Source organism: Nerophis ophidion, linkage group LG01, assembly GCF_033978795.1.
Source record: "Nerophis ophidion isolate RoL-2023_Sa linkage group LG01, RoL_Noph_v1.0, whole genome shotgun sequence".
Classification (NCBI taxonomy): Eukaryota; Metazoa; Chordata; class Actinopteri; order Syngnathiformes; family Syngnathidae; genus Nerophis; species Nerophis ophidion.
Genome location: NC_084611.1, coordinates 83,938,322 through 83,965,132, shown reverse-complemented (window position 1 = coordinate 83,965,132; position 26,811 = coordinate 83,938,322). Strand labels below are relative to the sequence as shown.

The following is a 26,811-nucleotide window of genomic DNA, read 5'->3' as shown; positions in this document are numbered from 1 at the left end:
GGGTTCACAGTGTGACGCACATTTGTAACAGTGTTAAAGTTGTTTATACGGCCATCCTCAGTGTGACCCGTATGGCTGTTGACCAAGTATGCTTTGCATTCACTTACGTGTGCTTACGGGCCGCTTACATTATGTGACTGGGTCGGCACGCTGTTTGTATAGAGCAGGGGTGCCCATTACGTCGATCACGATCGACTGGTCGATCTCGGAGGGTGTGTCAGTCGATCTCAAGCCAGGCATTAAAAAATAGACATAAAAATGAGCAATCATCAATCATACCAAGACTTCACTTTCGTCAGTTGTTTGACATTCTCGGCACCCGAGGATCTTGTGAGATGACGCTGGCTGCTGCAAGCTCATATTTAAGAAAAAAATCACTAACAGGGCGGACGCAGAGAAACACATTTTATTTCTCGAGACTCCGTACCTACTGTCAAAACTCTAAAGACCGACAGCACAGTTCCTGTCTTCACCATAAAAGACCTGTTTCATCCTGCCTGTGCTAACAAAATAAGAGTCTCAGAAAGCTAGCGTGCACAAGCTAGCAAGCTACGGAGTTTGATGCCAATGTATTTCTCCCCCGCCCTCAGCGACCGCTTTCTCACTTGCTTGCCCACCCGCACACTCACTGACGTCACTCACCTGCTGCCAGACATTAAAGGGCCACACACATATGCTACTCTCATAACAAAGTGTTTAAAAACGAGTATGCAAGTTGGACAAATGAGATGCCAAATCCAACCACTTTCATGTGGTATTGGACAGAAAGGAGGACTTTTTTTTTCCTCCATTTGAAAATGCGGACGTTATCAGCACCACTGTCTGATTCCAATCAATGCAAGTCATCAGAATCAAATACACCAACTTATATTCTTGTCTTCATGAAATAAAAGGAATCTATGTGTGTTAAACATGCTTGTATTATCATTAAACACCATTAACTTGTTAACAAAAATGTCTCCTTCATAAATAAATAAATATAAATTATAAATAGGAATGAGGTAGATCTCCTCGACTTGGTCAATTGAAAAGTAGCTCGCCTGCAGAAAAAGTGTGAGCGCCCCTGGTATAGAGGAAAAGTGGACGTGACGCCCCCAATATTGTTGTCCGAGTGGAAAGCGGGAGAAATTCCGGAGAATGGTTGTCCCGGGAGATTTTCGGGAGGGGCACTGAACTACGGGAGTCTCCCGGGAAAATCGGGAGGGTTGGCATGTATGAGTATTAGTGGTGAACGCGGTGTTATAGCGGCACCGCCACTGTATAGTACCAGCGGGCCAGCTCTAATGTTAATATGACATTGCCTCAAGGGCCAAATGAAATTACACGGCGGGCCAAATTTGGCCCGCGGGCCAGAGTTTGACACCCGTGTTGTACTGTAAAGTTCAAATTTGAATGACAATAAAAAGGAAGTCTAAGTCTTAAACCTTCTGGGGACATTTGATTTGAATTACCGTAAAAGCCAAACCGGACATCAGGTAATGTCTTTGGTTTAAATTAGCAAACTTACTAATGTTAGGCACATTTTCATTAATTAATTAATTTAATAAAAACACTTTTTAATTTCCCCTTGGGGATTAATAAAGTATTTCTGATTCTGATCTGGGGCAGCATGGTGGAAGAGGGGTTAGTGCATTCCTTGTTGGAATACTTATCGTGCTTACATTAGCAATAGCAATATCAGCTTGCTTGTAATCATCCATCCATCCATTTCCTGCCGCTTGTCCCTTTATGTCAGGGGTAGGGAACCTATGGCTCGTGAGCCAGATGTGGCTCTTTTGATGACTGCATCTGGCTCTCGGATAAATCTGAGCTGACACTGCTAAACACAATAAGTAATGAATAATTCCACTTGTAATCACAGTGTTAAAATAACGTTAAAAGTATAAAAAGGCTCGAGCATTTGAATCCATCCATCCTTTTTTTTTTAAACCGTACTTGTTCAAGAAGTTGCCTTAAAGGTAAGAAATAATTTATTTATTATTGGTTAGTGTAGGGCTAGCCCTACTGGGGGTTCTTCAGACCACCAAGCACTGACATGAGAGCCTGTTTCAGGGTTACAATATTGTTTTATTTTTTTTAATAAGTCTCTCAGTTGCTTTCCAGCAATTGTTTTTTTCTCTTTCGTTCTCGCTCGCACTCTGGCTCCAGCCACAACCCCGTCTCTCCTCCTGGCTGCTGCTTATAAACAGAGCGACAGGTGATTATATAACAAGGCTCAGGTGGGCCATTTATGCACCTGTTGCTGATTTTGAGGCCGGTCCTGGCAACACCCTGCTTCGCTGCAGACCCGCAGGCCACGCCCCCTCCTAAGTTAGCTCCAGAATAACAACGTTATTACAAAGAATAAGATATTATACGGTAACGTGTGGAGTTCCCCAGGGTTCGGTCCTTGGCCCTGCACTCTTCAGCATCTACACGCTGCCGCTAGGTGACATCATACGCAAATACGGTATTAGCTTTCACTGTTATGCTGATGACACCCAACTCTACATGCCCCTAAAGCTGACCAACACGCCGGATTGTAGTCAGCTGGAGGCGTGTCTTAATGAAATTAAACAATGGATGTCCGCTAACTTTTTGCAACTCAACGCCAAAAAAACAGAAATGCTGATTATCGGTCCTGCTAGACACCGAACTCTATTTAATAATACAACTCTAACATTTGACAACCAAATAATTAAACAAGGCGACACGGTAAAGAATCTGGGTATTATCTTTGACCCAACTCTCTCTTTTGAGGCACACATTAAAAGCGTTACTAAAACGGCCTTCTTTCATCTCCGTAATATCGCTAAAATTCGCTCCATTCTATCCACTAAAGACGCTGAGATCATTATCCATGCGTTTGTTACGTCTCGCCTCGACTACTGTAACGTATTATTTTCGGGTCTCCCCATGTCTAGCATTAAAAGATTACAGTTGGTACAAAATGCGGCTGCTAGACTTTTGACAAGAACAAGAAAGTTTGATCACATTACGCCTGTACTGGCTCACCTGCACTGGCTTCCTGTGCACTTAAGATGTGACTTTAAGGTTTTACTACTTACGTATAAAATACTACACGGTCTAGCTCCATCCTATCTTGCCGATTGTATTGTACCGTATGTCCCGGCAAGAAATCTGCGTTCAAAGTCTGCGGGCTATAGAGCGTTTTCCGTTCGGGCTCCAGTACTCTGGAATGCCCTCCCGGTAACAGTTCGAGATGCCACCTCACTAGAAGCATTTAAGTCTCACCTTAAAACTCATTTGTATACTCTAGCCTTTAAATAGACTCCCTTTTTAGACCAGTTGATCTGCCGTTTCTTTTCTTTTTCTTCTATGTCCCACTCTCCCTTGTGGAGGGGGTCCGGTCCGATCCGGTGGCCATGTACCGCTTGCCTGTGTATCGGCTGGGGACATCTCTGCGCTGCTGATCCGCCTCCGCTTGCGATGGTTTCCTGCTGGCTCCGCTGTGAACAGGACTCTCGCTGCTGTGTTGGATCCGCTTTGGACTGGACTCTCGCGACTGTGTTGGATCCATTGTGGATTGAACTCTCACAGTATCATGTTAGACCCGCTCGACATCCATTGCTTTCCTCCTCTCTAAGGTTCTCATAGTCATCATTGTCACCGACGTCCCACTGGGTCATTATTGTCACCGATGTCCCACTGGGTGTGAGTTTTCCTTGCCCTTATGTGGGCCTACCGAGGATGTCGTGGTGGTTTGTGCAGCCCTTTGAGACACTAGTGATTTAGGGCTATATAAGTAAACATTGATTGATTGATACTCTAGAAATGTTGGTCTTACGTAAAAATGCACACTTTTACTTGTGTTCAGTGTTAAAAATATATCATATGGCTCTTACGTAAATACATTTCAAAATATTTGGCTTTTTGGCTCTCTCAGCCAAAAAGGTTCCCGACCCCTGCTTTATGTGAAACTAAAAATGCCGCTGAAACAAAACTTGATTTGGACGATAGACGTTTGGCAATTTACAGGTATTATCTGGGCATTTTAAAGTAAACACACCTTCTAAACTTCGGTTTAGGTTAACTGGAGTTCAAACTCGTACCGATTTATGACTTTAAACCACAGAGCACTTGCTGGAACTCACCCATTTACGGACTGCTGACAGGCCGTCGATCGAGTTATTGGCGCTCGATTGCTTTCGCCTGCTTTCAAATACAGTCGCGGGAATGTGGAACCCAATCGATCCCCGGCGTCATCGATCATCTCGATAGTACCACTGCACGGATTCGCCCAAGAAAAGGGGTCAGTGTTTGTTTTTCGCTACCTTTGTCTGCTGTAATTGACAGAAAGTGGGAATAAACGTTTAACGTTCTACTTAGTTAATGTTTATGCCCAAAGTTGGACTTTACGCTAAGTGTGCCACCTGGCTAGCTGTTGTTAGCCACTGCGTCCTGTTAGCATAACTTTCATGTTTGTTTTTAAAGTGTTGGCTTGTTCGACGGTGATTGCCGGCGGGATGCAGAACAATGTCGTGGATGTCCTTCACTGTGAGGAGCTGCTGAAGTCCACACTACACTGCGATGACAAGGAGAAGGTAGTCTAGAGACATTGCATGTTGTTTACACTTCCAACTAGGGCGATATGGCCTTGTTTTTAACATCTCAATCAATCAATGTTTATTTATGTTGCCGTAAATCACAAGTGTCTCAAAGGGCTGCACAAACCACGACATCCTCGGTAGAGCTCACATAAGGGCAAGGGAAAAATCGCCACAGTGAAAATGATGACTCTGAGAAACCTTGGAAAGGACACCCCCCCAGGGCACCAAATTTAATGGATGTCGATTGGATCTAACATGATACTGTGAAAGTCCAATCCATAGTGGATCTAACATAACCGTGAGAGTCCAGTCCAAAGTTGATCCAATATAGTAGCGAGAGTCCCGTCCAAAGTAGAGCCATCAGGAAACCATCCCAAGCGGAGGCGGATCAGCAGCGCAGAGATGTCCCCAACCGATACACGGGCGAGCGGGTCATCCTGGGTCCCGACTCAAGACGAGCGGTCTATCCTGGGTCCCGACTCTGGACAGCCAGTACTTCATCCATGGCCACCGGACCGGACCCCCTCCACAAGGGGGGGGGACACAGGAGAAAAAGGAAAAAAACGGCAGATCAAATGGTCTAAAAAGGGGGTCTATTTAAAGGCTAAAGCAGTGGTTCTTAACCTTGTTGGAGGTGCCGAACCCCAGCAGTTTCATACGCGCATTCACTGAACCCGTCGGTGGATGCGCGATTTTTATTTATTTTTATGTGATTTTTATTTATTTATTTTATTTTTTTTTTTTTTTCAAATTCAAGACAACGTTATGTTTTTTTTCCCAGTGTACAAAATGAACCGTGCATGAACTCACAACAAAATACACACCTGCAAATCAGTGTGACTTCTGCTGTTGCCGTATCCATGATACGCCGATATGGAGAAGTTTTTATTTACACGATGAGTCAATACTTGCCAACCCTCCCGATTTTTCCGGGAGAATCCTAAATTCCAGTGCCCCTCCAGAAAATCTCCCTGGGGCAACCATTCTCCTTTAGCGTCCTCTACAACCTGTCGTCACATCCGATTTTCCTCTATAGAAACGGCGTGTCGGCGCATTCACAGCATTTATGTGGCTATTACACACACATAAGTGAATACAAGCATACTTGGTCAACAGCCATACAGGTCACACTGAGGGTGGCCATATAAACAACTTTAACACTGTTACAAATACGCACCACACTGTGAACCCACACCAAACAAGAATGACAAACACATTTGGGGAGAACATCCGCCCCGTAACATAACATAACAAATACCCAGAACCCCTTGCAGCACTAACTCTTCCGGGACTTCAATATACACCCCCACTACCACAAACCCCGCCCACCTCAACCCCCACTGTGTCTCGACTGGCTCCGCTGAACCCCTGAGGCCGACTCACCGAACCCCTAGGGTTCGATCGAACCCAGGTTAAGAACCACTGGGCTAGAGTATACAAATGAGTTTTAAGATGAGACTTAAATGCTTCTACTGAGGTAGCATCTCTAACTGTTACCGGGAAGGCATTCCAGAGTACTGGAGCCCGAATGGAAAACGCTCTATAGTCCGCAGACTTTTTTTGGGCTCTGGGAATCACTAATAAGCAGGACTTTGAACGCAGATTTCTTCCCGGGACATATGGTACAATACAATCGGGAAGATAGGATGGAGCTAGACCGTGTAGTATTTTATACGTAAGTAGTAAAACCTTAAAGTCACATCTTAAGTGCACAGGAAGCCAGTGCAGGTGAGACAGTGTAGGCCTTATATGGTCAAAAGTCTAGTTTCCGCATTTTCTACCAACTGTAATCTTTTAATGCTAGCCATGGGGAGACCCGAAAATAATATGTTACAGTAATCAAGACAAGACATAACAAACGCATGGATAATGATTTCAGCGTCGTTAGTGGACAAAATGGAGCAAATTTTAGCGATATTACAGAGATGAAGGAAGTCCGTTTTAGTAACGATTTTAATGTGTGACTCAAACGAGAGAGTTGGGTCGAAGATAATACCCAGATTCTTTACCGATATCTCGATATTTGTAGGCCATATCGCGATACACGATATATATCTCGATATTTTGCCTTGGCCTTGAATGAACACTTGATGCATATAATCACAGCAGTATGATGATTCTATGTGTCTACATTAAAACATTCTTGTTCATACTGCATTAATATATGCTCATTTTAAACTTTCATACAGGGAAATAAATCACAACTAAGTCAATTGACCAAAACTGTATTTATGAAACAGTTATTAAGCAGTGACACAAACATTCATGTCATTTCAAACAGAAAGTGCAAGATTGTCAGAGACATTTTAAGTGTCAAATAAAACTGAGCTGCATAATAGGAAATCAAATAGTGTTCGTCCTTTGCTATGTGGTAGGTTACTACAGACGTTATTAAATTTTGTTGTTTACTATAGGGCTGGGCGATATATCAATATACGCGATATATCGCGGGTTTGCATCTGTGCGATATAGAAGTTGACTATATCGTGATATTGGAGTATACGTTCTCACGCAGTTGCTTTTAGCTGCGGGAATTACACTACATGCTCTTCCCACTCTGTTGTCTCTCCTTTTTACAGACAGCAAGCACACTTACACACGTCACATACTGTCACGTCATACGTCACATACGTATAGGCCCTCGCGGAGCAGAGAGGTAGCAGCATGGGTAATGTTAGCTGTGATGCTAGCAGAGCCGTGCGAGTGGTAATACAAGTGAAAAATGGTGATAATGAAGGAAGAATTAATTCCCAAGAAAAACAGCAGGGGGTCCATCGTCTGGCGGTGGTTCGGATTCAAGCAGGAATATGTTGAATAGACAACTTTAATTCGTCGTGTGCGGCACAAGCGTTGGTACCAAAAGTAGCATTACTGCTAATATGTAGCATCATTTGAAAAGTCACCTGCTAATAACTGTTTAATAAATACAGTTTTGGTCAGTTGACTTAGTTGTGATTTCCTTCTCTGCATGAAAGTTTAAAATGAGCATAAATTGACGCAGTATGAAGAATAATGTTTTAATGTAGACACATACAATCATCATACTGCTGTGATTATATGCATCAAGGCCAAGGCAAAATATTGAGATATATATCGTGTATCGTGATATGGCCTAAAAATATCAAGATATTAAAAAAAGGCCATATCGCCCAGCCCTAGTTGACTATTTTTTTCATACGGTGTTGATCTGGAAATGTTTGCCTCGGCATTTTGATGGTGTGGGCGTGTGGCGCCGAACTGAGATGTTGACATGCGGAGTTTCAAGCACTCTTCATTCTCTAGCAGGTGACTTTTCAAATGATGCTACATATTAGCAGTAATGCTACTTTTCGAAACAAGGATTTTGGCCCACACTTGACAAATTACGGTTGTCTGTTTGATATATTCCCACTTGAAGCTAAACCACCGCCAGACGATGGACCCCCTGCTGTTTTTCTTGGGAATTAATTTTTCCTTCATTTGCACAGCTCGCACAGCTCTCCTAGCATCACATCTAACGTTACCCATACTGCTACCTCTCTGCTGCGCGAGGGCGTATACGTATGTGACGTATGACGTAACAGTATGTGACGTGTGGAAGAATGTGCGCTTGCTGTTTGTGAGAAGGAGAGACAGAAAAGAGCGAGAAGAGCCTGTAATGTAATGCCCGCAGTTAAAAGAAGCCGCGTGGCGAACGTATCCTTGGATATCACAATAGTAATTTTCTTTATCACACAGAAACAAATCCGCGATATATCGATATATCGCCCAGCCCTACTTCCAACCATCTATTTTCTACCGATTGTCCCTTTCGGGGTCGTGGGGGGCCTATCTCAGCTACACCCTGGACAAGACGCCACCTCATCGCAGGAACAACACAGATAGACAGACAACATTCACACTCACATTCACACACTAGGGACCATTTAGTGTTGCCAATCAACCTATCCCAGGTACATGTCTTTGGCAGTGGGAGGAAGCCGGAGTAACCGGAGGTAACCCACGCAGTCACGGGGAGAACATGCAAACTCAACACAGAAAGATCCCGAGCCCGGGAATTGAACTCAGGACCTTCATATTGTGAGGCACATGCACTTTCAGCTCCACTTATATGATGTTCTTCTCCGCAGCTTCGCACAAAGTTGGCCCAGCTTCGTAGGGAATATCTCAAGACTGCCCAGAAACTAAAGGTAACGGCGAAACAGTTGTTGTATAGTGTTGTTATCAGTGGTGTGCTTTCAGGGCCAGCAAGGCCTTCTCTGCGGTCAAATTTGTTATTATTCATTATCAATAGTGCTATTTCTGTTGGTATTTGTATTGCTCTAATTGTAGTGTAATAATGCTCATTGTCATTTATGTTATGTGTTGTTATTATTTATTTCACTATCTGCTTCTGCTTCTTCCATCATATTTGTACATATCCTGTTCGCTGATGCTGTTCTGTTGTTGTTTTTGTTATTGTTGTGTTTGTTGTTGCTGTCTATTTGTCTCATCGCCCTCTTGTCCCCGCAATGTTCCTCTTTGTCTTCCTTTTTTTTTTTTCTTTCCATCCCCTCCTCCTCCGGCCCGGCTGCACCAAATAATAAAATAAATAATAAGTACATTTAATAAAGTCAAATACAAATAAGGCAACAAGAGAAGTATCTCACACTTCTCTTTTGTAAAGTAAATCTGTACAGCAGATGTGGGCATCTACATCAACTATATTATTTGCCTGAGTAGCTGGACCGGACAAAAAAAAAAAAAAAATTAGCCTGTGGAAGACTTGTAGCTGTTGTTGTTCGGTGGAATCTTTTGTATCGTGGCGCAGTGGAAGAGTGGCCCTGCGCAACCCGAGGGTCCCTGGTTCAATCCTCACCTAGTACCAACCTCGTCACGTCCGTTGTGTCCTGAGCAAGACACTTCACCCTTGCTCCTGATGGGTGCTGGTTAGCGCCTTGCATGGCAGCTTCCTCCATCAGTGTGTGAATGGGTAAATGTGGAAGTAGTGTCAAAGTGCTTTGAGTACCTTGAAGGTAGAAAAGCGCTATACTGTACAAGTACAACCCATTTATCATTTATTATTTTACGGACATTTCTTTATTCTTTCGGTATTAAAAATACGGTGCATTCAGCGCACTTTTGTCTGTAAATACGGGACCATTTCGTTTTAAAAGGGACAGTTGGCAACCTTAAGTGTTGTGTTGTGTTTGTTCTTCTCACTTAAGTGTGTGTTTACAGCGCGCTGAACGACTGGAGGCTGTGCGGAAACATGTGAAGGACGATGTCCCTCAAAACCAGGACCAAAGAGACCCAGGGGGGACGTCGAAGCCCAGTCCTACCCCTTTGTCAGTGCCACTGGATACTGTCAGTGGATTTGCTCCATGTAGGTCTCTTACTACTATTTAATAATGCTTTTTCTTCAAAGCTAACAATAATAATGGAATGAGGAATTTTGGATTCAGCTCTTGTATTCTTTCTTAAGACTGTGCAGGCATCTGCTTAATGTTGTGGTTGGTTACATTCTCCGTCAGGTCCCGCAGACTCCAGCAGGATTCCGCTTCCCGCGAACCTTGAACACCGCGATGCCCCCAGTCCGGCCCTGCGCCTTCGGACGCGCCGCAGTCGCCTTCGCTGGCAGATGCAGAGCGCCGACGTCTTGCATAGCACAAGCGAGAGCGACAGTCGAGGATGTTCTCATGCGCCTGCGGAAGAAACGCCGAGGTCTGGGAATGAACACCAACCGTCTCCACCGGAGTCGGGGTCGCCTTCTTTGTTGCTTTCGCACTGGAACTCTCAGGCACGCACTGACCCAAAAATTGAGGAGGGAAAACAAAAAGTAGACAAAAAAACAGAGGTGTCAAATGGACTAAAACAAAGCAGTCCTGCAGTATTCATAGAAAAAGGACCAACTGACGGAGGTCTACGTGACGAAACAAGACAAACAGGCGTGGAAAAACAGGAGGAGACAACGGGAGCGGATGTGAAGAGCGAGAGCCTACTAGATTCCTGCACCCTGGTGGAGGGACTACTTTTCCCTGCGGAGTACTACGTCCGCACCACGAGGCGCATGACACTTTCCGAGAGCCAGCCCGACATGCGAGCCGTCATTCTCTGCCAGCTGAGCTCGGGGAGGAAGCCTCGCAGGGGCCGAGGCCAAAGATCGAACTCGCAAGCGCGCCAAATTCCCGCCGAGCTCAACAGCAACAGTGAGCATTCGGGCACAGCGTCCATCTGTGAGGCCTTTTCACCTCCTGTAGTCGCCGCTGCTCGCCCCGAAAGAGGCCGAAAGAGGAGAAGAGGGCGTGGCAGGGGGAGCAATCTGGTCCACAGAAGTTCCGCATCACCCACTGTCACCCCAGCCTCACCTCAAGGTAGTGATTCTTTGAAATCAGTCAGCACGGAGTCTGAACACCAGCAAGCCGCGCCCCCTGAGACGCCTGGATCTCAGAAGGTGTTTCCCATCTTTATGAAGAGCAGTCAGACTGTCACGCCCACTCCCTCGCCCTCAGGTAAGAAGACCGCAGTGTTTGTAAAAAGAAGTTCATTATAAAACCTACAGTAAGGTTTAACCTCTAACCCCGGGAAAACTATCTGTGAAGCGTGAGGTGTTGGGGGGGAGAATTGGTTTTAGATGTCTAATAGTGTAATAGCAGCTTTAGTGTTAGTTGACACATACAGATAAAGTATAAACATTAAATTCAAAATTCGATTCTTGGGTGGGGGGGGATTGTGACAAAATAATTGATAACCATTGATGTAATGGATATTTGTTTCTTAGCAAGGTTCTCAGGTCATTTCAGTAAAAGAACCCTACTCTGCCGGTCACTGATGTCCAAAGTGCACAATAAAAGCAAGAAAGATAATCCAAACAAAAAAATCTGACCAGTGGGCACGAATGCTGACTCAACATGAGGAGGAGATAATTTGCATCTAAAAACTTCACCTCTTAAAACAAGCTGTTTTTAAAGGGAGCACACATATGGCTTACAAATAGATCTGTAAAACTAAATCTATGTATGTCTGTGTTTCATTGAAGAACCACCATTACATGTTATGTAGACCAAAATTATGTATGTATAATGGAACCCCTTTAAAAGGGAACTGCACTTTTTTTGGAAATTTGCTGATCGTTTGCAATCATTATGATGGAAAATACGACGGCTGTATGTTAAAATAATGCATTCTAACTCTTAGACATAAATAAAAATCTGCTTACAAGGGAGACAATGGGAGGTCCTCTTTTACGCCCATAAAACCATCCAAAAACTGCCAACAATACTCCATTTACCTTTCGCGACTTGGCTGTTGAGCTGCTTTCTTACCTCAGAGCTTGTGAAATTTTGTTCTGAATCATAAATCGTGCCTCTCACCTGGATAGTTGAAGGATGAGGATGTAATCCGAGAAGTTGGTCCACTTTGACAGCTAAATTAGACTGATTATTGGCGAGAAAGACACAAGTAGACACTTTGTTCCACTCCCCTTTTCTTCAAGAGGATTATGAGTCATTCTTCATCTAACCCGGAATATGACAAGATTCAATCAGTGGGCATCCTAATGACAGCAGGCCTTGTACAGTAAGTGATGTTTTATTATGGTTGTTGGCTCTCATGTCAGTAGTATTGATGATGTTGGCGGAGAAAAAAGCCAAACTTGTGATGCGTTTTTGAAATTATGCGCCGTGTATGCTTAAAATGAACAAAATATGTAAATATCACATCTTATTATACTTGTGCCCATTACTACATTACACATATACCTACAGCATGTAAATAAAACCTTAATTGAGGTGTTTAAACTTAGACAAACTTTAATGATGCTCAAGGGAAATTGTCCCACATATTAGCTCAGTTACAAAGGATGGAAAGGATAATGTAAACAACGGCACAAAAAGAGGGCGGAAACAAAAGGTATAAAGTAGACTAAATATGTACCATAGTAGCAATATAACATATGTAATATTTACATATTATATATACAGTATATCATATATACTGATATATTATATTATATTATTATATATATGATATAGATGTTTTTTAAGGGCTTACTGGGCAGAATAGAGCAACACCCAAAGGCTCTATTGTAAGCAGACGTTTGATTGCATTTATTTAACAGTTAAAATGCGTTAAGAAAGAAAAACATGTGTTCTTGTCTTACATAAGGATTGTGAAAGATGAGCAAAATTTAAAAAAAAAAGTGCAGTTTCCCTTTATGCTGTATGCTAAATGTTAGATTTTTTTTTTAGGTGCACAGAACTGGCGGTCCATCCTCCTGCCCTCCCCCAGAATCTCCGCCATGCCATTACTCTCTCTCTTCACGCCGCCGGTCAACAGCCTGAAGAGGTTTGAACTCCACCAGGACTTCCACCTGCCCGATGACCAGTTTGCTTCGCTGAAGCTTAAGAAATTGCGGCAGTCGGTCGTGGGATCGGGAGTCGAATCTTTTGCGTCGCCGTCCTACAACACACGTAGCGGTATCTTGAGGCACTGCGGCACGCAGGCGGCGCCTCTCGAGCTGCCGCTCAGCTTGACGCCCACGCTTGTCCAATCACCTCCTTGCGGTCAGTCAAAACAAGTTGAGCCCACAAACACAGATCTGGACTATTCTGGTAGCTCACGTTTGGACCCACAGCCATCATTGCAAGAGCAAACAGGTGACCCCAGACTGGAAGCTCCTCCCACCTGTGAGGACAACCCAGTAGGTGCCGCCCCTGTAGGAGAATGTCTCAAGCCGTCCCCAAAAGAAGTAAAAAATAAGCACAGTGTCCATTCTCAGCTGCAACTCAGCCCCCCGGGGGCCTCGGCCCCACCGCACCCGCACTCTTCCGCCCTTCCCTCCAGCCCGATGCTACCCTCCCTCGGGGTTACCCCCCTTGCTGCGGTCGCCGCCCTGCCCCTTGCCTCCAACGCCCCTTCTCTGTCCCCTTCTGCCCCGCACAGCCCCTCTAGCCAGGCCTGCTCCCCGGCAACGCTGTCCCCCCACGCCAAAGCCGAGGAGGCGAACCCCCACATGGCCGCCTCAACAATTGGCACCCAAAAGACCGAAGCGGTGGAGTACCAGAGAAGATGCACCCTTAAGGTAATTAACGTCTAACATGTTGTAGGGTCGCTCAGGTTGAATACTGTTAGAAGGTTGCTGGTTCAATTCCCCGACGTGCTGTGCAGGCGCCGGCAGGAGGTCGTCTGGTGGACGCTTGCTGTCTGTTAGACTCTGACGGTCATTTGTGCGTGGCCGCGGCGGGAAAGTGGGCGGTGTGTCTGTGGAGTCGGGAGGCGTCGTCGTCATACGCTTGGACCCTCCGACACACGTGGACCTTCAGCGAGGTGAGTATTCACCAAATGACAAAATCATTCAAATCCCGTTCGGTTCAAACGCACCCATAAGTTATCATCCTTATACTGATCTAGTCCAGATTTCACATTTGTCAGCAGTGTAAACATAACAATTAAAATCTCATCAGTCAACAACGCCGTCAAAAATGGTAAGGTCTTGACTCTGTTGCGACAACTTAAAGAAGACATAGTTTCTCCAAGAAACACATCTGAAGACAGGTGGTTAAGAGGTATTGGATGAGCTACTTATTTTATTGAAAATGTTCTGCTAGGGAGTTGGCCATAGTTATTTATAAGCGAGTTATGTTTGAGCCAGCAGACGTTACAGAAGATAATGAGGGTCGCGATGTTGTGGTTTTGGGTACGTTACAGGACACACCTGTGATTTTAGTCCCTATCTACGCACCTAACTGGGATGATGATGTCATACATCTTAGCTAGTCGAACCTTGGTTTAATACAGGGGTCGGGAACCTTTTTGGCTGAGAGAGCCAAGAAGCCAAATATTTTAAAATGTATTTCCGTAAGAGCCATATAATATTTTTTTTAACACTGAACACAACAAAACGCGTGCATTTTTAAGTAAGACCAACATTTCTAGAGAGGTCTCTTATTCTTTGTAATAACATTGTTTTTCTGAAGCTAACTGTGGAGGGGCGTGGTCTGTGAGCCTGCAGCGAAGCAGGGTGTTGCCAGAACAGGCCTCGAATTCAGCGACAGATGCGTAGATGGCCCAGCTGGGCCTTTTTTATCTGATCACCTGTCGCTATGTTATAAGCAGCAGCCAGGAGGAGAGACGGGCTTGGGGCTAGAAACCAGAGCGCGAGCGATAACGAAAGAGAAAAAGACAATTGCTGGAAAGCTACTGAGAGACTTATTGAAAAATAAAACAATATTGTAACCTTGAAACTGGCTCTCATGTCAGTGCTTGGTGATCTGAAGAACCCTCTGGAGGGCAAGCCCCACACTAACCAATAATAAATAAATGACTTCTTACCAACTTCTTGAACATAAAAATGCATGACAATATTTTATATTTTGAACGTTATTTTTAACACTGTGATTACAAGTGGAATTATTAATTATTTATCGTGTTAAGCAATGTAAGCTCCGATTTATCTGAGAGCCAGGTGCAGTCATCAAAAGAGCCACATCTGGCTCGCGAGCCATGGGTTCCCTACCCCTGGTTTAATATGTAAGATGTATTAGCTTGCATTGGATAAGGCTGTCTAGCACAAATAGAAGTCTTATGAACTCTATTTAAAATATCTGTCCACCTTTACTGAGATACTATCACTCCGAAGTCACCCTCCTAAAAGTTCTTAATTGAATTTAGAGACTCGGGGTGTAAAAGAACGTTTGTTTATAAATATGTGTAATTGATTCTTTTAAAGTTGAAAGGGGGGTCAGAAACGCATCTACAACGGTCAGTCGGCAAATCTGTAAATCTAGGGAAAGTACAGGGTGTTTCAGAAGTCTCGGGCACATTTTGACATTGAATATCTCGAAAACTATTAAGGATATAAAAACGCATGTGATATATTCTGAAAGCTTGCAATCTCAAGTGTTTCATGGAATGTTCAAAGATGTTCAATGTGAGCACCATTGGTCGCACGCCACACATCAACCCAATAGTCCGATTCTTGCCAAACGCGTTCCAGCATTGTGTTTTGCAAATTGAAGGACGCAAAACGCCTTTTCTGCTTGAGTGAACACCATCACTGGATCGTAAAAAATGTGAAAAAATGTTTAGCTTTACAAAAAACTAGAGATGTCCGATAATATTGGACTGCCGATATTAATTGGCCGATAAATGCTTTAAAATGTAATATCGGAAATTATCGGTATCTGTTTCAAAAAGTAAAATGTATGACTTCTTAAAACGCCGCTGTATGGAGTGGTACACGGACGTAGGGAGAAGTACAGAGCGCCAATAAACCTTAAAGCCACAGCCTTTGCATGCCGGCCCAATCACACAATATCTACGGGCTTTTCACACAGACAAGTGAATGCAAGCATACTTGGTCAACAGCCAAACAGGTCACACTGAGGGTGGCCGTATAAACAACTTTAACACTGTTACAAATATGCGCCACACTGTGAACCCACACCAAACAAGAACGACAAACACATTTCGGGAGAACATCCGCACCGTAACACAACATAAACACAACAGAACAAATGGCCAGAAACCCTTGCAGCACTATCTCTTCCGGGACGCTACAATATACACCCCTCGCTACCCCATACCCCTCTCCCCCCACATCAACCCCTGGCCCACACACAACCCCGCCCACCTCAACCTCCTCATGCTCTCTCAGGGAGAGCATGTCCCAAATTCCAAGCTGCTGTTTTGAGGCATGTTAAAAAAAATAATGCACTTTGTGACTTCAGTAATAAATATGGCAGTGCCATGTTGGCATTTTTTTCCATAACTTGAGTTGATTTATTTCGGAAAACTTTGTTACATTGTTTAATGCATCCAGCGGGGCATCACAACAAAATTAGGTATAACAAAATGTTAATTCCACGACTGTATGTATCGGTATCGGTTGACCGATAATTAAGAGTTGGACAATATCGGAATATCGGATACGGGCAAAAAATCGGAAATCTCTACAAAAAAATGTATAAATCAAGTTTTAAAATGATACCAGTTTCATCTCTGTGTCCGAAATGAACAGCTGGGCAAGTTCTCCATCAAACACGCCAGATTCCCTCTCCACATTTTCAAAGTCAGTCTTGTTGACCATTAGCATAGCAAGCTAGCACAACAGTAAAAGCTGACTTCTTTTGCCCCGTTGTGCGTATGGATTCGCTACCGTGCTGGTCCCCTTCTTCTCCAGTGTGCTTCACCGGGATGTCAAACATTAGCGGCACCTCAACCATGTTGGTGATGTGTTTGTCGGCATTTTGTTTATTTACAATGCACATAGCAGCACTATATGCTCACTGGGGGCGTGCCTTTCGCGTCCTCTATCACCTGAAACCTTCACCCTATAATGGGCACATGCTGTCCTCAGTCACGTTCACATGCTGTCCTCAGTCACGTCCACATGCTGTCCTCAGTCACGCCCCATGCTGTCCTCAGTCATGTTCACATGCTGTCCTCAGTCACGACCACTTTCCCTCCTTTTCCAGCCCAGTCATATAACATCTATGGCTTTTGGAACTCAATGCACACACAACAACCTATTCGGATTCGATAAGAGATTCGATAAGGAATCGGTTCGATGAGAGGATTCGATAATGGGCTGGAACTCGATAATTTCTTAAGGAACATCATCCCTACCATCAACGCATCAAACCTTATCAGCCAGATGAAATGCCAGCATCGCCACAGAAGTGTTTTGAAAGGCTGATGAAAAAATCTGCCCCAAAGAAAGGTGTAAATGTACATTTGAAAAAAATAAAACATTTATGTAAGTCAATGGTTTCAAGAAGCAGGAAGTTAACTGTATCGATTTCAAAAAAAGATATTGTGCATCCTAGGGGTGTACCGGTACCTTGTATTTGTATTGAACCGTTTCGGTACGGGGGTGTACCGAACGAGTTTATAATCTAAAGTCTTAACAAGCTGCTTTGCTTCTTCTGCCTCTGTGTCAGCACCCAGTATTGTCGCACCCACACAACCATCTGATTGGTTATATACAAAGCTAATCAGCAGTGCGTATTCAGAGCGATGTAACAGCCAATCAGCAGTGCGTATTCAGAGCGCATGTAGTCAATGCTTCAGCGTCGAGCAGAATAGTGTTTAGCAGGTTAGTATAAGACAGCGTACTCTCCCCAAATTATAAAAAACACCTCCCAGTCATAACTACTACTAACATCACTATGAGCCCGTTGACTTTCTAGAAACTTAAACTCCAGCTTAGATCGCGCGCAGTTCTGGCTTGAGGTGAAAGCTAATTAGCTTTTAGCGTAACATTAGCTCATTTTGCTGTGTGTGTGTGCGCATGTGTGTGTGTGTGCGCATGTGTGCGCGTGCGTGTGTGTGTCTGTTAGGGGCACCAAAGCCCTGTCTGTCTATAATTTCAGTTGAACTCCATGGTGTTCAAGGATGAATGGTCTCTCCAATTGCTATTGTACTATTTTTTCAGCAATAGTTACATTAATCATTAGTAATGTAGCAGCCTAGTTTTGAATGGCTGCTATCACATGTTGACATAAATATAACATTTACATAATAAAAACCAACTACGGGCTTCCCAAATGCTGTGATAAATTAAGCATGATGAGTTGACTTGAAATTAATGTTGCACTTTTTATATGCAGAAGTTTTGTGATTTTATTTAATCCAAGCAACAATTTGAGGCAGTTTAATGTGGATTAACGTGGGCAAAATTATTATAGCGTTCCCAATATTAAAAGGATAAAGCCATTGTTTACAAATGTGGTATATAGATAACCAAAACAATTATATTTATTTGTTTTTTTACTGTACTGAAAATTAACCGAACAGTGACCTTTAAACCGAAGTACGTACCGAACCGAAATTTTTGTGTACCGTTACACCCCTCGTGCATCTTCATTCTTCCGGATCTTATTCTTCATACTCCTGCTTTTTTTTTTTTGTCGAATGCCCACAGCCTGTGATCAATGTATTTCCTGTGCCGGACGCTTCCGGTCTGCTGTGCGTGACTCTCGGTCAGCTGGAGATCAGAGAAGTCAGGTAAATGGTCGAGGAATTCCACATATTTTCATGTTTAATAAAAGATTTGAAACACACTAACGGCGTCCTCAGGGTGCTGTCGTGCCGCGGCCTCCAGCCCGCCCTGCTTTGTGACGGCGGCATCCAGGTGGTGGTGGGCGTGGCCCGATCCAGGGTGGTGATCTCTGGGCACACGGCGACTGGTCCGACGCTGGAGGCGCTGACACTCTCGCATGACGGCAGGTAACTCAACTCTACCAACCGGCATAGCTCGGTTGGTAGAGCGGCCGTGCCAGCAACTTGAGGGTTGCAGGTTCGATTCCCGCTTCCGTCATCATAGTCACTGCCGTTGTGTCCTTGGGCAAGACACTTTACCCACCTGCTCCCAGTGCCACCCACACTGGTTTAAATGTAACTTAGATATTGGGTTTCACTATGTAAAAGCGCTTTGAGTCACTAGAGAAAAGCGCTATATAAATAGAATTCACTTCACTTCACTTCAAGACGCCTTCTCCTCGCCCCTTCTCGCTCTCTGACGTACCACCACGTCTCTCACCAGCGTGTCAGGCCGCCGCTTGCTGGGGTCGCCTGACGTGTGCGTCGGGGCGCTGGCTCCCGTGGACGGACTCCCGGACGCTTTGATCGGCACCGATGACGAGGCACGCCTCTTCGTCTGGTAAGACATTCTATTCTGTCTTTTATGAAGAAAACTCAGGCAGCGGAACTTTCCGCTCATGTCGTGTCTTTGTGTGTTTAGGAATGTGAAGAGTGGACATCTGTTGCAGACGTTGGACCTGAGTAGCACACTGTCACACACGTCATGTCTCAGAGGATACTCCTACGGTGTAAGTCCACGCACACACCTTGGATACGTCAAAATCAATCTGCTTCTGCCTATGAAAGTTTGTTCAAGATGGACGTGGCGTTTACTGTGCGTCAGACATCCATCCATCCATCCGTCCATCTTCTTCCGCTTATCCGAGGTTGGGTCGCGGGGGCAACAGCCTAAGCAGGGAAACCCAGACTTCCCTCTCCCCAGCCACTTCGTCTAGCTCTTCCCGGGGGATCCCGAGGCGTTCCCAGGCCAGCCGGGAGACATAGTCTTCCCGTGTCCTGGGTCTTCCCTGTGGCCTCCTACCGGTTGGACGTGCCCTAAACACCTCCCTAGGGAGGCGTTCGGGTGGCATCCTGACCAGATGCCCGAACCACCTCATTTGGCTCCTCTCGATGTGAAGGAACAGCGGCTTTACTTTGAACTCCTCCCGGATGGCAGAGCTTCTCACCCTATCTCTAAGGGAGAGCCCCGCCACACGGCGGAGGAAACTCATTTCGGCCGCTTGTACCCGTGATCTTATCCTTTCGGTCATGACCCAAGCTCATGACCATAAGTGAGGATGGGAACGTAGATCGACCGGTAAATTGAGAGCTTTGCCTTCCGGTTCAGCTCCTTCTTCACCACAACGGATAGGCGGTGCGTCAGACAATTGACGCCTAAGGTCCGTTTTTTGGGGGATTTCTAAGATTTGTTGTTAAAGTGCTAACAAAACTGTCACATTTTACCAGCAATAATGGATGAGCACATACAAATGAGCTTTTCATTCAATTAAAAGCACTAAAATTGAAGTCAAAGGACTGTATATAAAACAGTGTTGGAGGTTTTTGAAGTTTTTTTTAGGTAGAATAGATAGACCTGGTTAGCTGCCTCTTATGAACAGTTTTTTTTTTAATTATATAGTAGGGGTGTAACGGTACACAAAAATTTTGGTTCGGTACGTACCTCGGTTTAGAAGTCACGGTTCGGTTAATTTTTCGGTACAGTAAGAAAACGACAAAATATACATTTTTTGGTTATTTATTTACCAAATTTGCAAAATCTTCCACCAAAAATAATTTTCTTTGTGGAATATTTAGATAGGTCAATAATTCATTATAACATTGATTTTGATTCAATATTATGTTTTAAACAATGACAGTTTGAAAGAAAAAAAACAGCTTTGTTTTATTAGTCAACGTTGCAACTTTTTCTAAATTACATGTAGCCTTTAAGCTTTTTTATTTCACTTTTGTTTATGTTTTTGTTTATTTTAATAGTATTTTTAGAATATACCGTGGGCCTTTAAAACATTAGCTGCGGGCCGCAAATGGCTTCCGGGGCACACTTTTGACACCCCTGCTATAGATAATAAAAAATGTTATCTGATAAATCTATGGGTAAAAAGCAGAGCCTGGCGACGCAAGCGAGTTTATCACAACTCTCTTGCTCCCTCTGTCTCTGCCCCTCCCTCACAAATGCTGCTGCGTGCACAATTTGTTTTGTTTTTAACCCCTTCTTAACCCTGAACGTACATTGAAAATACACGCAACCCTAACTTAAAATGCCGGACACTTGAGGCATTTAAGAAACTCCACCCGGACAGCCCCGCAAGAGAGGACATATCCGGTGAAAAGAGGAGGTACGGTCAGTCTATCGTAGCTCGGTCGCTGCTAGCAGTGTGCATTGTTTACACAACGTGCGGTACGCTACTTAATATGTCCATGTGGAAACTCGTTCGGTACACCTCCGAACTGAACCAAAACCCCCCTACCGAAACGGTTCAATACAAATACACGTACCGTTACACCCCTATTATTTAGAATTCTTGTCTCACATATGAATTATGAATGATAGGTAAAATAATTTTAAAAAAGGGTAGTTTTCTCCTTGAGTATAGAACTCACTGGCAGAATAATTTTTAAGACTGATAGTGAAGCCTATTTTTCCAAAGTGGGGCGTCATTTTCCTTTGTGATGTCAGGAAAAGCTGCAAACCTAAAACAGAGCGTTTAGAGGCCTACTGAAATGAGATTTTCTTATTCAAACGGGGGTAGCAGGTCAATTCTATGTGTCATACTTGATCATTTCGCGATGTTGCCATATTTTTGCTGAAAGGATTTAGTAGAAAACATCGACAATAAAGTTTGTATCTTTTGGTAGCTAACAGAAAAGCCCTGCCTTTACCGGAAGTCGCAGACGATGACATCACCTGTTGATGGCTCCTCACATCCTCACATTGTTTTTAATGGGAGCGTCCAACAAAAAGTGCTATTCGGACCGAGAAAACGACAATTTCCCGATGAATTTGAGTGAGGATAAAAGATTTTTGTTTGAGGATATTGATAGCGACGGACTAGAAAAGAAAAAAAAAATCAAAATTGGGACAGATTCAGATGATTTTAGACACATTTACTAGGATAATTCTGGGAAATCCCTTACCTTTCTATTGTGTTGCTAGTGTTTTAGTGAGTTTAATATTACCTGATAGTCGGAAGGGTGCATCCACGGGTGTGTTGACGCCAGTGTCTGATGGAAGTTGACGGCAGCTGTACGGACGGCACAAGCTCAGCTGATCTCCGGTAAGTGGTGACTTTTTAACCACCATTTTCTCACCGAAAACTGCTGATTGACAAATGGTCAGGATCCATGTTCGCTTAACCGCTCTGATCCAGAGTAAAGTTTTACCTCCGGGAATTTTAAACAAGGAATCACCGTGTGTTTGTGAGGCTAAAGTCTAAAGCTTCCCAACTCCATCTTTCTACTTTGACTTCTCCATTATTAATTGAACAAATTGCAAAAGATGCAGCAACACAGATGTCCAAAATACTGTGTAATTATGCGGTTAAATCAGACGAGTTTTAGCTGTGTGTGTGTGCAGCGCTAATATTTCCTAACAGTCCGTGACGTCACGCGTAGACGTCAGCATTCTGCGACGTTTTCAACAGGACACTTTGCGGGAAATTTAAAATTGCCATTTAGTAAACTAAAAAGGTTTTATTGGCATGTGTTGCAATGTTAATATTTCATCATTGATATATAAACTATCAGACCGCGTGGTCGCTAGTAGTGGGTTTCAGTAGGCCTTTAGGCGCATTTTGATGGATTTTTCTCTCTATGAGGATCCAAGAACACGTTAGTGTTTGTTGCTAAAGTGCTAACAGTATGTGTGTTACTAATACTATCACACAGTAAGGAGGTGTGTGTGTGTGTGTTTTAGGGGGTGCTGCTGGTTCTGGTGCAACAGCCGACTCTCAGCGCCCCGCAACAGGAAGACGACAAGAGGCAGCGAGAGAAGTTCCTCAAAGAAGAAGACGGCAAGAAGTCGTCGCTCTTCTCCTTGGTGGCAGTCAATCCTCTCAGCGCAAAAAGCGTCCTGGCGGCCCGTCTGGACCCGCCCACATCCTGGTCCGGAAGGCTGAGCGAGGCGGACGCCAGCGGCGCGGCCCTGGCGGGCGTGAGCCAGAGCGGCTGCGTGTGCGTGTGGGGGCTGCGGGGGGCCGCGGCGGGGCGCCGTGACGCTGGCGACCCCCGAGGGCGAGGGCTGGCAGCTGGCTCGCTGGGCAGAGGGCGGGTCCACGCTGGTGACGGGTCACCAAAACGGAGACGTCACTTTGCACTTTGACCTCCTAGCCCAGGAAGGTTTTACCTGATTTTAAGTTTCTGGATGAAATATCTCGTCAGGACTTTTAAAATCACACTTTTATTACTCCTGTCTTTACTTGAACACTTCATGTTGGAAAAATAACTCATGTTTGCATTAAAATATTGTCAGTATTCTTAAAGTCTTATTTTATATTTGACTTACCGTCACTGGCAAAATAAACTTGTTTTTCATTGTTTTAAACACAAAAGGTACTCTTTCGATGGAGGATCCATCCATCCATCCATCCGTCTTCAACCACTTATCCGGAATCGGGTCGCGGGCACAACAGCTCCAGCAGAGACCCCCCAGACTTCCCTCTCCAGAGCAACATTAGCAACCTCCTCCTGGGGGATCTCCAAGCGTTCCCGGGCCAAAGAGGAGATGTAATCCCCCCATCTGGTCCTTGGCCTGCCGCGGAATCTCCTCCCAGTGGGACGTGCAACGAGGACCTCCCGGGGCAGACGCCCCAGAGGCATCCGCACGAGATGCCCGAACCACCTAAGCTGGTTCCTTTCCAAGCGAAGGAGCGGCGGCTTTACTCCGAGTCTCTCTCGGGTGACTGAACTTCTCACCTTCTCTCTAAGGCAGGGGTGTCAAACTCAAATACAGAGTGGGCCAAAATTTAAAACTGAATAAAGCCGCGGGCCAAGGTTGAACAAATTAACCTTTTAGTAGGGACCCAAACAAGTTTTGCATTGAATATTGAACAAGCAAGGCTTATATAACTTTATAGTGACTAGCAAAATCAAGTTCAAATTGTAATAATAATAATTGAAAAATATCAATACTATATCAAATAAAAATTAGGGGTTGTCGGGGTTTGGTGGTAGCGGGAGTGTATATTGTAGCGTCCCGGAAGAGTTAGTGCTGCAAGGGGTTCTGGGTATTTCTTCTGTTGTGTTTATGTTCTGTTACGGTGCGGATGTTCTCCCGAAATGTGTTTGTCATTCTTGTTTGGTGTGGGTTCACAGTGTTGCGCATATTTGTAACAGTGTTAAAGTTGCATATACGGCCACCCTCAGTTTGACCTGTATGGCTGTTGAGCAAGTATGCCTTGCATTCACTTGTGTGTGTTAAAGCCGCATGTATTATGTCACTGTGCTGGCACGTTGTTTGTATGGCAGAGAAGCGAACGTGACGGCAGGCTGTAGAGTACTAAAGGCAGCGCCTTCAAGGCACGTCCCCCAATATTGTTGTCCGGGTGAACTTTAACTCCTCCCACTGGATCTTTCCTAGTTACCGATCAACCTGACTAGGATTTAAACCCAGTCCTCTTTGATTGGGAGATAGCTGTTTTGACCACTTAGCCATCCTTGGTCTTCTTAAAGGGAGATTTCGGGCCCTAATGACATATTTAATTGAGAGCCTGTCTCAGTAAACTATGATACAAACGCTTAACTCCACCAGATGAAGCTTTCCTAGTAACCTGATTGATCTGACTGGGATTTGAACTCAATCCATTTTGATTGGGAGCGAGCTGTTTAACCATTTTCGGGAGCGGCACTGAACTTCGTGAGTCTCCTGGGAAAATTGTGAGGGTTGACAAGTATGAGTATCAGCGGTGAATGCGGTGTTACAGGGGCACCGTCGCTGTATGATACCGGCGGGCCAGCTCTAATCTTAATTTGATATTACCTCAAGGGCCAAATGAAATTACACAGCGGGCCAAATTTGGCCCATGGGCCAGAGTTTGACACCCCTGCTCTAAGGGAAAGGCCAGCCACCCTTCTGAGGAAACTCATTTCAGCCGCTTGTATCTGCGATCTTATTCTTTCGGTCATGACCATTAGTGACAGTAGGAATGTAGATAGCTGGGTAGACCGAGGGCTTTGCCTTCTGGCTCAGCTCTCGATGGAGGATGAATACAGTAAATTAAATTGATTAAAATACTTAATTGAAATAAGAAATAGTTATTAAATTGGCCAATTTATTTACAATTGTGTGTAATTATGTACCCTGCAGATGAGGTGGCGACTTGTCCAGGGTGTACGCCGCCTTCCGCCCGGATGCAGCTGAGATAGGCTCCAGCGACCCCAAACGGGACAAGCAGTAGTAAATGGATGGATGTAATTATTGATAAATAGATGTATAAAATAACGTAATCTTAACAAATTTCTGTACAATATATATTTCATGACCAATAATTTATTTAATTAATTATTCATATGACATTTTTACACTTAAAATCATAAAATGCTGTTTATAGATTTTATTACATTTTATACAGTAAACTATTTGTACTTATATTTACTGTCATTACTAGCAGCACGGTGGAAGAGGGGGGTTAGTGCATGTGCCTCACAATACCAAGGTCCTGGGTTCGATCCTGGGCTCGGTATGTTTCTGTGTGGAGTTTGCATGTTCGCCCCGTGACTGCGTGGGCTTCCTCCCACTTTCAAAAACATGCACCTGGGGATAGGTTGATTGGCAACAATAAATGGGCCCTAGTGTGTGAATGTTGTCTGCCTATCTGTGTTAGCCCTGCGATGAGGTGGCGACTTGTCCAGGGTGTGCCCCGCCTCCTGCCCGATTGTAGCTGAGATAGGCGCCAGCGCCCCCCGCGACCCCGAAAGGGAATAAGCGGTAGAAAATGGATGGGATGGGTGTGAATGTGAGTGTGAATGTTGTCTGTCTATCTGTGTTGGCCCTGTGATGAGGTGGCGACTTGTCCAGGGTGTACTCTGCCTTCCGCCCAAAGCAACTGAGATAGGCTCCAGTACCCCCCACCACCCCGAATGGGACAAGCGGTAGAAAATGGATCGATGGACTGTTAACTAATAACTTATTGTACTTAGATTTGTTGTTCCAATATGATAACATAACAACATATTTTAATTTTTTTTTTTTATAAAATAATAAAAACAGGGCAGTGGGAGAGGTTCAGATGTTATTAGACACATTTACTAGGATAATTCTGGAAAATCCCTCATCTGCCTATTGTGTTATTAGTGTTTTAGTGAGATTATATAATCATACCTGAAAGTCGGAGGGGTGTGGTGACCGCCAGTGTCGCTGAGAGAAGCCACGGAGGAGCCAAGAAAGTCACAGCTGCAGGAGGAACGACACGAGCTCCGCTCATGTCTACGGTAAGAGCCGACTTATTACTACTATTTTCCCACTGAAACCTGCCGGTTGACGTGGTCGGGAACCATGTTCGCTTGACCGCTCTGTTCCATATTAAAGCTTCACCGTCATCTTTAGGGAATGTAAGCAAGGAAACACCGGCTGTGTTTGTGTTGCTACAGCCGACCGCAATACGCCGCTTTCCACCTACATCTTTCTTCTTTGTAGTCTCCATTATTAATTGAACAAATTGCAAAAGATTCAGCAACACAGATGTCCAGAATACTGTGTAATTATGCAATAAAAGCAGACTACTTATAGCTGGGATCGGGCTGGAACAACATGTCCGCTACAATCCGTGACGTCACGCGCACGCATCATCATTCCGCGACGTTTTCAACAGGATACTTCGCGGGAAATTTAAAATTGCAATTTAGTAAACTAAAAAGGCCGTATTGGCATGTGTTGCAATGTTAATATTTCATCAATGATATATAAACTATCAGACTGCGTGGTCGGTAGTAGTGGGTTTCAGTATAGGACTTTAAGCAAAATGAATGATTAATTACAAATCTAAGTGGGTAGAGAATGTACATAAAACCACGATGTTTGGTGTAATTTTGTAACATGGATTTTAAAGTTGAATACATCCATGTATTGATATTACAGTATTTAAAATATATAAATATATATATATTTTTTTTTAAATTGAATTAGTATTGGCAGCAATGAAGCTATGCCAAAGTGACATGGTGCTCACTATTGGCTGATAGCGGACCAATCACAGAGCACTGTTCT

General features: G+C 44.2%; 2 protein-coding genes across 2 annotated transcripts in view; one reads left to right on the top strand and one right to left on the bottom strand.

Moving 5' to 3' along the window:
• The window catches only part of LOC133560790 (collagen alpha-1(XI) chain-like), a 174,359-nt gene extending 170,240 nt beyond the window's left edge, over positions 1-4,119 (bottom strand). Inside the window, exon 1 of the mRNA XM_061913732.1 lies at positions 4,095-4,119. The gene's annotated coding sequence lies outside the window, so the exon portion shown is untranslated. The remainder of the gene's footprint in view (positions 1-4,094) is intronic.
• Positions 4,097-23,081, top strand: palb2 (partner and localizer of BRCA2). Its single transcript, XM_061913743.1, is given in 13 exon segments — positions 4,097-4,252; positions 4,435-4,544; positions 8,660-8,719; positions 9,750-9,894; positions 10,043-11,020; positions 12,758-13,590; positions 13,677-13,835; positions 18,433-18,515; positions 18,588-18,737; positions 19,054-19,170; positions 19,252-19,339; positions 22,525-22,811; positions 22,813-23,081. Coding segments are annotated over 12 exon segments (3,123 nt in total). The 5' UTR covers positions 4,097-4,252; positions 4,435-4,466; the 3' UTR covers positions 22,958-23,081.
• The last annotated feature ends 3,730 nt before the right edge of the window (positions 23,082-26,811 follow it).